The sequence below is a fragment of the Microchirus variegatus genome (assembly GCF_963457635.1).
Source record: "Microchirus variegatus genome assembly, chromosome: 19".
Classification (NCBI taxonomy): domain Eukaryota; kingdom Metazoa; phylum Chordata; class Actinopteri; order Pleuronectiformes; family Soleidae; genus Microchirus; species Microchirus variegatus.
In genome coordinates this window covers 7080837-7093946 of record NC_139820.1, presented here as the reverse complement: position 1 = coordinate 7093946, position 13110 = coordinate 7080837, and the positions used below count along the sequence as shown (strand labels likewise).

At 39.4% G+C, this 13110-nt stretch overlaps 1 protein-coding gene across 2 annotated transcripts in view; it reads right to left on the bottom strand.

Annotated features, from left to right (window-relative positions):
• The window catches only part of prkcaa (protein kinase C, alpha, a), a 129391-nt gene extending 119844 nt beyond the window's left edge, over positions 1-9547 (bottom strand). For both annotated transcript variants that reach the window (XM_083906522.1, XM_083906523.1), the window contains exons 1-2: positions 9226-9547; positions 4790-4821 (exon numbers count right to left, since the gene is read on the bottom strand). In XM_083906522.1, coding sequence (XP_083762648.1) covers positions 4790-4821; positions 9226-9392 — 199 coding nt within the window. In that variant the 5' untranslated portion in view covers positions 9393-9547. The remainder of the gene's footprint in view (positions 1-4789; positions 4822-9225) is intronic.
• Between the last annotated feature and the right edge of the window lie 3563 nt (positions 9548-13110).

Here is a 13110-nt window from a genome sequence, read left to right as displayed (position 1 = left end):
CGCTAGTTAAAGTCTTGGTGGGTCAAAAGTTGTATTGGTTAGGTGAGGTCCACCTTAAAGGTCCACCTTAAAAAAAGTAAAACAAAACTTAAGGGACAGAAAATGGCATCAGCCACAGAGGCTAATGGGAGCTAACAGCAGTTAGCATTTTGGAAAAGTGATCATTTGCGGGCTCTAGCAGCCACATCATATATAACCGTCTGTATGTATCCACTGGACAGATAAATCCTCTGAGGCTGGAAGTTTGTGTAGAACTCTGTGCTGCACGGTGGAGCCAAGAACAGAACTTTTCGCGGATTTCGTGGACTTCCAGTTTTCGGATACTGTTGCCCTCGCCAGCACTCTCGCGTGTTGTACGGACAAAAATTATTTGACAATAAAAACAAGTTAATGTATGTAAGTAGACCTCCATAACTAACATATATGTGCAACAGGACCACTCTATGTGAGCTTTAAAAGTGATCAGTCAAATCTTAAAATTCTGAAACACACAGCGAGCCAATTAGAGAAGCCAGGATTGGGATGATGTGATATCATTAAATCTGAAATAATAATGAAATATATTTCTCATGTAAATGGCAGAAATTCTGAACTGGCAAACAAAATACTAGAGCAAGAAATTATTCCAACAATAACACGTCTTTTTAGTAAGGTCACAGACCAGGATCACACCATCAGAGGAAGATTAACCCTCTGTAAATCAGGTCTTCAAAGTCATTCAGACCAAGGCCTTGAAACATGACTCCAAAGAAGTAGCCAGGAGACAACTAGACACGCTGTTCACACTGCAGATACCATCTAGTAAAGTGGTTACTGATGTAATCGCGTTTGTTTGCACAACATTAACACGCTCTCCACATTCAGTTTGCGCTAATATTTCACCACAAGTGCAATGTTGAAAGTGAGTGAGTGGTTAGTGAAAGTGTTGCTGAACATTGTATTGTATTAAAACACATTATCATGCAGCATCAATTTTGGACTCAAGCTGACGAATCAATTTATTAAACTGCCACTTATTTTCCAGAATCATTTGAATCTTGTTTTCTAAAAATAAAATCAGACAGCTCATCATTATAGTTACAGTTAGTGTTACAGTCCAAAACCACAAGAGGTTAGATTTATTGTAGATTGAAAGAAGACAAACCGGCAAATATCACATCTGAGAAGCGTCTATCAATACATTTATGGCAATTTCTACTATTAAAAATGACTGCACCATTAAACGTTAACGGCGTTGACGTTGTTTCCATGACGACTGGCCAGAAAAAGACATGCGTGACATTATGTTTACGAGACTCCCGATTGTTACAATGAGTCTCTGAAGTAACGCAGATTTTCGTGCCGGAGTCTACGGAGTCCAGTCACCGTTTACCAGTTAGCTCCGTTAGCGCCTTTGGCGCCGTTAGCTCCTATAGTGCCGTAAACGCGCATACAGTCGAGATGGAGAGGTCTGTTTATTAAGCGGAAAGAGTATACTACAAATAACCAGCGTACCTGTGCACTGCGTATGTGTGCCTCTGTTTTAAAGTTGAGCGGTACTTTACGGACTGATTTTAGCAAATAGGGAATCACGTAAACATGACTTCACACGCTTCTTTTTCCAGTCAGTCGTCATGGAAGGGCTAGGGTTAAAAAAGATCTGTTTTTATCGCCTTCAACTTCCCCAGCCCTAGGGGAATGATGATATAAATATATATATATTTGGTTGAAATCGATCATTATCACAAAAGCATAAACTAACCTCTGAAATAACAGTATCTGAGCCCACCCTTTTCTGGGAAAAAGGGACAATTGCAGGACTGAAATTAAATGTCAGTCTTATTAACAGAAATGCCACTCTCCAGTCTATAACTTTGCCATTTTCAAGCACTGACTGCAAGTCTCTCTTTCACTTCAGGAGAAACTGACCCTCATTTTACAATGGCTTGGGCTTAATAATTGATGGCTAAACAGACACTGTATTATAAAGCAAGGACCTTTCTCTCCCCGAATAGCTGCAGTGTGACCAATCATCTTCGTCTTGATAAGGCAAACATCATTTATTCAACAGGTCCTGGCATGGATTTATGGTGGAAGGAAAAATAACTGGTCGATTTTTGAGTGTGCAGCGGCCCTATGAGTAGGCAAAGTGTGAAAAAAGATGATTCACTCATGTTTTTGTGGTCCGCCTCAGTACAGGAGATAAAACACGCAATGTTGACTTCCGCACTCATTGTGACGTCACAATGAAACACTCCTGGAATTGTCGTCTAGCGGAACTCTGCTTTATCCCTAAAAAAAAACACGAGAGTGCAGAAGAGGGCAATAGTATCCGAAAGAGCAGAAGTCCAAGAAGTGTTCTATTCTTGGCTGCTCAGTGCAGCACAGAGTTCTACACAAACTTCCAGCCTCAGAGGATTTAAGTGTTTAGTGGATACATTTTATATATGACGGCTATGTCATGACTAGAGTCGGCACATTATCGCTTTTCCAAATGCTAACTGCTGTTAGCTGCCTGAGCCTCAGTGACGCAGACGTAGTTTCCTACGGAAGGAGGAGAGAAATGGAACGGCGGGGACGGGAACTGATAGAGCGCAGTAAAAAGGAAAAAAATTGGAAAAATCGATTTTCATTTTTTTTAACATCATCCAAACAAATAAATCCGACTTCGATTTAAAATCGTTTAATCAGCCACCCCTATTCTTAAGGTATTTGGACCAAAGCGTGTAACAGACATGTTCATTAAGACACCAGGGAACTAGGTAAACTTGTAGAAATAGGGTATAATATGAGTCCTGTAAGTTCTCATCCTTGCAATAGTGTATAGTTAACATTTTTTCTCATTTTCTCTCAGTATCTCATGAGGCAATGCTCCATCTACAGACACTTAATATTGAACTGAAGCTTGACTTCAAAAATCATATCACAAAATGACTTATCTCAAATCTCACTCACATTCGTTCACCGTATCGTTCAGCCCTACCGGCTGCTCATCAGCTGTTATTTATGCTGTATGTTTGAGTGCTTCCCCCGACCCAAACACATGCCAACTGGTACTTTGCCATCGGCCGATCGCCAGGTGTGTCGCAAGGCTTTGACACGTCAGGAAAAAAAAAAAAAAAAGAAAGAGCTGCAGAGCACAGTTGGCATTCAAAGCCTGATGAAACCTGTTGCTCTTTGTAATCATTCAATTTATAATTTCCTGTATCAATACCTGTGATCGTAGCAATGAAGTAGGATGACAACTTGCTGCAAAAGCAGAGCAGTGAAGGATGTTGGCAGACATGCAGATGAACCCGTCAGCTTATGCAAAAACATGTTAAGGTGTCACTGTCAACACTCTGACACCTCTCATTGACTAACTGCTGATCCTAGTTTCACCCGAGCAGGAGAAGGCTGCATCTCACCTCTGTGAGTGGGTGCTGATGGATTTACATGCCGACATGCGTTAAGATGCACGCTTTCTGCACAGAATCTCCAAACGCCGACCAGACAAAGGCCCCTTACATGCACATGGGATCTAACAGCATTAGTATGATAAGTCACAACTCACTTAGGATCTCGGTGTGTCTCACTCTAACACTCTCAAGAGAGTTAAGATCAAATGCCTATCATGTCACTGTGTTAAACTTTAAATCTCCAAACAGAGAGTCTCTCCTGTGCTGCGGAGCGACTCTTTAAGTAGGAATCGAGTAGTTGACTGGATGTAAATGTTACTTTTCTGACCATTATGCTTTATTAAAGTAGATTACTACATAATTCACACTCTGACATCACATTCTTTCACTGCAACATGCAAATAAACTAAATCGCCAATAAGGGCAACAAGGAAGAAATTTAGTGAGTATACCCTACACCTGTATGTTGTACTGTATACAGTGAAAACAAGTGAAAAGAATATAAAAGTGAAAGAGGAGCCCGACAATATCTGCACCATTACCTGGGAACTTGCAGCCAAGGGCAGACTTTGGCAAGCCCTGATGTTTCCACATCAGACAAGGAATTCTCAGAGTTGATGCACGCTATAACTCAAAATGGCGGGTTGATTGGAAATCCATGTTTAATGTAAGGTTGCAACTGTGGAGTCTGAACATTTTCTTTCCATGTTTGTTCTCTTAGTACTTCTCTATTGCAGCAATCCTTCAAACCACTTTTTTCCTTTCCTTTAATGGCAGATATTGAATCCACTACCCATAAGTAAGTTCATTCTATAGTACCCATAAGTATACTGTATAATTACTTTAAAATAAAGCAAAGTGTTTGCTTTGTATAGCCTTAGAATAAGCCTTGTACTTTTGGAAAAAGGGTCATGCTTTAATGAACAAATAATACTTTAAAGCATAAGAATCATGGGAATCTCTATCCTTTATGATATGCAAAGGCCACCGTAGTTTCTTGACAAACTATTCATCTGATGTTGTATCAGTCACTAAGGTCAAAGACACTTCTAGTGGTGTCACAGCTTTCGGAAGCAACAACTTCGAATACTAGCAAACACACCCAACTACAGGCTGGCACACGTACAACACAAAATTGTGTTTTTGTAGATTAATTTCCCCCTAGACACATGATTAAGATGAACTAACTTAGCCATCAAATGTTCTTTTCCTATTATAAATTTAAAACTGAAATAGAGATGGTGCCATTGAGAAAAAGGATCTATTTTGACGGAATAGTAGATTTAACTCCTACAATTTGTGAAACCATGTCAAATGAAAACCTATCCTTTAAACAGCTTTTTCTCCCGGGGTTCTCATGACACAGCGATGTACACAGCAGATTATATTGATATTAATCAGTTTTGTTTTACCTTGGCACTGGAATCCTTGTTTTCCAAAACCCCTGTGAAAACAAAAAAAAAATGCAGAATTCAATAGATGTTCTCCGTCTCTGACACAGTCATCATGAGCACAGTGAATGCAGTCGTTCACACGGAGAAATGTCATACAATGCACATCCACCACTACAGAGCAAGAGAACAGTCAAGCCTTAAGTAAATATTTAAAAAAAAAAACATTTATGACAAACAGTGTTTGGACAGTGTAGCATGTTAGACAGTGTGAACTAGATACAGCGCTTCCTATTTCAGTATGAAAACAACGCAGTGCACAAAGCCACATCCACGAGGAAATGGTTTATTTTGAAAATTGTTGTCAAACTTTTTGGGCCAAACAGCAGCTACCATTCTTGCCTCACAGCAGAAAGGTCACCAGTCCCATTCCCAGGTTCAACCAAGGGCCTTTCTGCGAGTTAGAATGTTCTCTCCAGGTACTCAGGATTTTTACAGGCCAGATTATCCTGACCAATAAGTGAGTGGATTTTACGAGCGTCAATGAACGCATCACGCAGCCTAGCAGAAACACGGGAGGAGACAAGCGACGTGCTGTCCTTACAACACAGCTTGGAACCAAACCTACGTCCTTGCTTACAATAACAATCTGAGCCATTTGTTGAAGAAAACATTTTCCCATGTCTGACCATTTTTGGAGTTAATTTTGCGCAATTTCGGATATTATTTCGCGCCAGGAGGAGTGTGTTTGGAAAATAAAATACATTCTTGCGCATTTTTTGCAGCCAAACTCTATGGACAAAATTATAATACTGCGTATGCGTGCCCCTGTTTTTAAAGTTAACCGTTACTTTAGAGACTCATTTTAACATTGTTTACATGATTCGGGAATCATGTAAACATGACGTCATGCGTCTTTTTCCGGCCAGTCGACATGGAAACGCGTCGTGCGTCAACGTGCGTCAATATTGACACGTTAACTGCCGTTAACGCACCAAGCACCTGTATATTTGTTCAAAGTCATAAGAACATTATTGTTCCAGCTGTTTAACATGTACCAACAACATCAAACAAACACGGTAGCTCAGTGGCAGAGCGAAAACACTGCCAACTAGAAGGTTGTGGGTTTGATTCCTGGCTCCACTAGTCAACAATGCTATACGCTTAACCCCCCACGTTGTTCCTGACAGCAGTGCGGCAGCTTGTGAATGGATGTGAAAGATGAATGATAGAAAGTGAATGGGTGTGAATGGCAAAACTGTAGTGTAAAGCAGCTAAAGACAAGAAAAGTGCTATATAAATACAGACCATTTCCCATTTACAATTGAAACTTAAATACACCGATAACTTGACAACATACAGATCCAAACATACCTAACATAAAAAGCTGAATGAGCACATTCTCTATAAAAATGACAAGGTGTTTGCTGCAGGTTTCAGAACCTGCTGAGCGTGTGTGTAGTTAAGGGGTGGTGCCGAGTAGGGCACAGGTCATCCTGTAGAGTTGTCAGGGTTAAAGGCCAAAAGCAATAAGAAGTACAGACTATATACAAAGTTTACTCTTCTGCTCTGACAGGTTTTTTTTTTTCTTTTTACGGTGTGAATAAGTTCATATTGCACAAGCTGTAAAGCAGCAAACATTTAAATGGCCTGGAGCTAAACTGAAGACCACACAGAGGTCTGTGAAGTTGCATCCAACACTTTCTCAGGAGCAGAAAACTGACCTCTGATCATTCTATTACAGAGTAGGAGAGAGGGTAAAAAATAACAATACGCATACAGGATCTGGATACCGGAGAAACTAATGCTTTGTCATTCTTTGTCGTCACACAAGTGAGCACGGCACACGGCAAAAACGACACTCCGTACGTCACGTGACTGCCGTGTCATTTACACACTGTACACTGAAGCATTTCTGTGCAGAAGTGTGTTTTTGTTTTTTTCCTCCACATGGGCTCGCGCTGCCAGTAAACCGCAGAATGTCTGAGGCGTTTTTTTTTCCACAGTTAAACCCAGGAGCTTCAAATGGAGGCTTTAAAAGCTCAGTTTAATGCCAGGAGGAGGGGGACCTATTAGTCATCGTGAGACTCCAGCCAGGTCCAGGCGTTAATCAGAGGAAAATGCTACAAAAAGGGCAGGCGGGGGAGAGCGAGTCGTCTTTCAACTCAAAGGTTGCGGGTTCGATTCCCGGCTACACTAGTTTACATGCCGATTGTGTCAAGACGCTTAACCCCACGTGCTGGTAGCAGTGAATGGGTGAATGGTGAAGCTTTGAGAGGTCATCAAGGCTAGAAGAGCACTATATAAATACACACAGAGACGGTGGACTCTTTAAAGCCCTTTAAAATTTTTCCTCAACAGCAAAGAACAAAGCTTTAAGATCTTAACTCTTAGTAAATATAACAATGTCATATATACTGTATATGTATAATATATACTGTATAAGTTGTTTTGGTGTAGTGAGAGGAGTCAGAGGAGGGCAAGAGAGACAAATGTCCAAAAGAGGCTTCATTATATTACAATGTTTTTGGTGTTATATTGTCTTACATAGGACTCTTGCCTTTGCAGCAAGAAGACCTGGGTTCACAACCCAGTCAGAACAAGCGCCTTTGTGCACAGAGTTTGCATGTTCTCCCCATGTGTGCATGGGTTTTCTCCGGGTTCTCCGGTTTCCTCCCACAGTCCAAAAACATGCAATATGTGGATTAAGGCAAGTCGGACACTCTAAATTGACCGTAGGAGGGTTTGTCTCTATATGTGCCCCCTGTGATGGACTGTCCAATAGCGGTGAGGGGAAAAAAAATCTATTCATATATGAATCTCGATTCTAATCATCCACAGTTCTGAATCAATTCATAAACTTCAAAAAATCGAATTTTGAATTTTTTTATTACTAAATGTAAAGTTTCTATTTTGAAAAAAACACACGTTTGTGTTATTTGTGTACAGTTTATTTTTGTGACTTCTGGGAGAAAAAGGCAGCTAGCCTAAGCTTTTATTTATGCAAGTAATTTTTTGTACAGTAAGTAAGTTTTAAATGTTAACTTTTGTCTTTAGTTTGCCGTTGTGTGATCACATTATCTTATACAAACTGTATAGTTTTGATGCCATAATTTGCATTAACACACTGCATTGTATCAATTTTTGAATCGAGAATCATATGAATCGAATCGTGAGCCATCCAAAGATTCACATCTCTACTGTCCAAGGTGTATCCTGCCTTTCGCCCTGTGTGGATGACAAAGCTGTAGAAAACGGATGGATTTTCTTATCTTTCTCTATTATTGATGTGATATGTGTATATTTTCCTACAACTGCTCAGCTCTAATTCAGAATGTTTCACTCACACGTGGATCCTGGGGGGGGGGGGTTAAAATGAAACTGATGCTTTAATATAACTATTTCTCACTGTGGATGATGCTGCTGCTGCACCTCATGATTATTTAATGTCACTTCCTTTTTAGGTCCATAAAATGATAAAATTCTTCCCAAAACCTCAAAATGAAGATTGTGTCAAGTTTCCCGGTTTTGTCCACAAACCACAATGTTGCAGCTTTAATGCTATTATGTTGTTGTTTGTTTGTTATATGGAGCAAAACTAGCAATATATATTTGAGTATGTGTATATGATATATTATATGTATGTTTGTTGTGCGTGTATGTATATATATGTATATATGTATGTATGTGTGTAAGTGTATGTATGTATAATATGTGTACGTATGTTTATATGCGTATATATATATATGTATATGACAATGGTAATGGTGGCAATGATAGTGATGGTGGTTATAATAATAATAATAAATAAATAATATTGGTGATAATATGAGCATGGAGGCTACACAGGGACATAAGGACTGAATTTTAAGTCGACTATGAATGAGGTGCAGGAATTAAATAAGTGTAAACTTCATCCTACTCCTTTTCAGGCACAGTTACTGAGAGATCTATGTTTTTGTTGCTTTTTATAAATATATATATATATATATTATTTTTCTTTATATATATTTATTTAATTTCGTTTTATGTTCTTCTGTCTTGTTTTCTGTTTGGAATTGTAACTGCACTTTGTCTGAAATAAATATGAACATACAACACATTAAAAAAAAAACACACTGTAAACATTCACAGTAAAGAAAGCTACAAGTTCGACGCAATAAGAGGCTGGTAAACACATCAACTCCTCCCATATGAAAGACTGCTTGGCAAAAAAATCTCGACGGTGTGGAAGACCGGGAGGGAAAAAAGGTGGAATGTTTAGAGGAGAGCGGAAGTTAAAGAGGGAAAGTTTAGCATGAAGTTGTATTACAGCATCGAGCAGTAAGCTAAGTGAGTGAGCGAGCGAACTCTACTGAAGTTGAGTCCAACATATGCAACAGGCAGCAGCAGCAGCAGTCACGGAGGGCGGAGGAGGAGGAGGTGGTGGAGGTGGAGGTGAGGCACGGAGAGCTTACCAGATGAAGTCGGTGCAGTGGCTGCAGAAAGTCGGCTGCTTGAAGAACCTGGCGATGAACTTGTGGTTCTTGATTTCGAAGACGTTCTTTTGCCTCAGCGCGCCTTTGCGAGCGAAGCGATTGGCGACGTCCCCGGTGAACGACTCGTTGAAACTTCCATCAGCCATGTCCACAACTGAATGAGGAGGGGGGGGGGAGGGAATAAAAAAATAAAAATAAATAAAAAGCTTCTTGGCTTCGCTGTCTTTTCAGCCGCGTGTTTTTTTCCGCCTGTTACAGAGGCTCGCCACAGACTCGGTGTGCGCCCGTTGAGTGTGTATGTGTGAGGGCTTTCCCTGCCAGTCTACACCACTGGGGCTGCTCCACTGACAGCTCCGCGAGCTGGCAAGCTAGCCGCACTGATGCTACACCACACCCGGCTTCACCTTCAAAATAAAAGCCGCCCCTTTACTTGCCTCGTTTCGTGTCAGATGTTTACAGACTGTCAGTAACAAAATTAGATTACTTGATTTAATTAAGAAACAGCTTCAGAATGGCTAAATAACATTTGACTGCGAGTGAAAAGATAACATGCGTGTGGTTTTTAAATGTAAACAAATGTCTATTAGATTCGAACCCATTATCACATGATTTCACAGAATTTTGTTTAACCCTTTCATGCATGAATTATAAGAGCCTCAGTCAGTATTTTTTTCCCTCAATGTCTTTATACATCTTTGGTCATGAAAAAAGTGAATTTTTTAAAAAAAAAATGTTCATGGAGTTGTGTGTATGTAATGTAATGTAACAATTATATTACTCCTTAGATGTTAAACAATGTTACCAAATGTTTTTTGGGGGGGGGGGTTTACCTGTAAGGGTATTAGCATTAGCTTCTCAGCTACGTTTATGCTAGTTTAAGGTGAAGTAAGTAGTTTATAGTGACATCTAGAGGAGAGGCTGAAATTTACCTCAGCCGGTTAAATGTCGTCCTCGTCGTCTTTCTCCGTGTGAGCAGATGAGGTTCGTGAGGCGAGGGAGAGGGCGAGCTACCGCGGCCATAGCAGACGAAGCGGAGAGAGTGGAGGCGGGACTTCCGCTACGAGTAAAGCGACGCTTGATTTGTTCTCTCGCGTTTGTCCTTACAGGCTCCCGTAGAAACACGGCATCTCGCTGCTAACGGTGGCAATGCAACAGTGGCCCGCGACCATGTTATTTTACATGACTTTTTAAAACACTACGAAAATGAAACAAAAACTATTATACAGCGACTAGACAATGCAGGAGCACATAATATGTATAAAAAAAGTGGATTTTGGGTCATATAAACCCATAAATACTACACAGTGTCCCTTTAATTACACTGTTGCTCTCAAACATTGTTTTTTAAACATTGTTATGCATAGTAATAATGACATGTTGTGTTGCTCACGCTCGCGCTTTCTGCATCTCCCTTCGTCGGCCATCTTGGTTTAGGTCATTTGTTGTTGCACTTGCACTACCTGGCCAGTGGGTGGCAGGGTATGGGGGGGTACACGGTCCAATCTGGTGGCTAGTGTGCAATTCTACTATCAACATATATGCAAGAAAATAACTATTGAATAGCTGCCCTTTGTTGTGACCACTATGCATGAAAGAGTTACTTATAAAATTATATTTAAAAAAAAGCTTCAGAATGGCTAAATAAAATTTGACTGCCTGTGAAAAGCTAAAATGTTAGTGTGTGGTTTTTGAATGTAAACAAATGTCTATTAGATTCAAAACCATTATCAAATGTTTTGCCTTGCTCAGCGGCACCCCAGCCATTGAAGATTGAAAAATATGGATATTAACATCTAGTTGTTGTTAGTGTTGGTGTTTGTCTATCTGTTTATTGTGAGTATTTATATATATATATATGAGTCATTCGTGATGGCAAATGAGTTTCCCCTCGTGGGAATTAATAAATAAAGCTATAGCTGTCTATTATTGAACGATTGGGGGGGGTGAATGTGTAAGCTGAATTGGAACATTTATATGTCCTTGGCACATATGTACTGATTTACAGTAACTGCCCACATGCATACATTGCTGTATAGTAGTTGCCTCACGGAAGCACAAACAAAGTGAAAGTTTAGTCAGTATAAGCTGTGACTAACATTTCAGACCTGGGTATAGTGAGAGTAGATTGAGATGGAGTGAGAGATAAGGGGACACTAACTATTATTATTATTGAACTCATTGTTGTTGTTTTTTTTGTATTTTCTTTCATTTTCTATGCACTCCAGTCAAAATACCCTGGTATAAACACTGGAACAGTATTTATGGTGTATTATTATAGATTAAGCTTGGTTTGAGAACCATGCATGGGTTGAATGTATAATACACATTTTTTATTAAAACATTTTTTAAACAACATACTATTAAGTTTTAAAACCTTTTAAATTATTAAAAAAAGGGCTCTTCTGTCCATCCATTATATATATGCATATGTATATGTATACATATACATATACATATATATGTATATATATACATATACATATATATGTATATATATACACATATATATATAAAGTGAAAGTGGTTCTAAATGGTTGTTTTTAAATAAGCGCCGTCAGTTGCCAAGTTTCCTACCGCTGCTTGTTTTATTTTGAAGCCAAGCTTCCTGCTGACGGTCTGCGTGTCTTTGCATGGTTTGACCCTTCTGTGCTCCGCTTCCTCCTTGTCACTCTGGCTGACGTCACGCCTCAGGATTCGCTGTGGGTGGGAGCAGGCCTGCGGTCCCGCTGCAAGAATTTGGAATGGGGGGAGCGTCACCTTGTGGCAAAATAGCACATTGCGCATTTTTGCGCACCACATTTTGGGATACACTGTGAAACAATTTTTAACTATACTCTTAAGAGGACAGACATGTCCACTTAAAAGTGTTATAACAACATTATTACTATTTGTTTCCGGGTTTTTTCCGCATAAAGCACTTGAACAACTCCAGCCTTACTCAAACCTACTATTCAACCATTTTTCTGGACTGCAACCAATTAAATGCCAATTTAATTACTTGATATCACTGTGGTTATTTTTATATACATGCATATAGAAGTTGTTTACCATATAACAAATGTTGGGTGGCTGGGGGATATGTTTTTCTTTTTTCAAATCAGTCTTAAATATATTAACTAATAAGATAATGACTTTGAAATATTGACTTTGATGTATCATTATTTATTTATTTATTGTTCAATGTACTATCCTCTTAAGTCATAAAGGACAAAAATGTCCTCCATCTAAAAACTGCTTTAAAAATAGTGACAACTTCAAAATGGTTCAATGTTTTGTACTTTTGAGCAGGACTCAAGTTGTTTAAGAGATTTATTCAGACAAAAGTGGAACAAACAGCTTTTGGAAGTGGACATTTTTATCCTCTAATGACTTACGAGGGTAGTAAATGAAACTGATGCTTGAGGGTTAACTGTGATCTCCAAATGTCCCTTTGATTTTAATGTATCTTTAATGGTTTTACTTATGGTAAACTCCCGTACCCATACATTTCCTTTGTTTTAGAAAAGACATTTTTGCACAGCTGCGATGGGTTCACTAACTTTTTGGAGTTGACCAAGTTAGGTTCATTGACCGGTGGAGCAATTTGGAATCATCTCAATCATTCCTGGGTTAAAAAAAAAAAAAAAAAAAATATCAGATCAAATATATCTGTGCCCATTGTCATCATATGACATGGAGCTACACCCAACTGAAGTCCTGCATCACTGTTAGAAGTGTGTGTGTTTGTGAGCGTCTTTCATTATTAACGAGTTCATTTCATGCAGTGCGTCTGCTGTTTGCACTTATCAAGGTTATCAATCAACACAAGGTAAATACGCACAAGTTCGGCCTTTGTCCTCGATCGACAGGAGCTCACACTGGCAT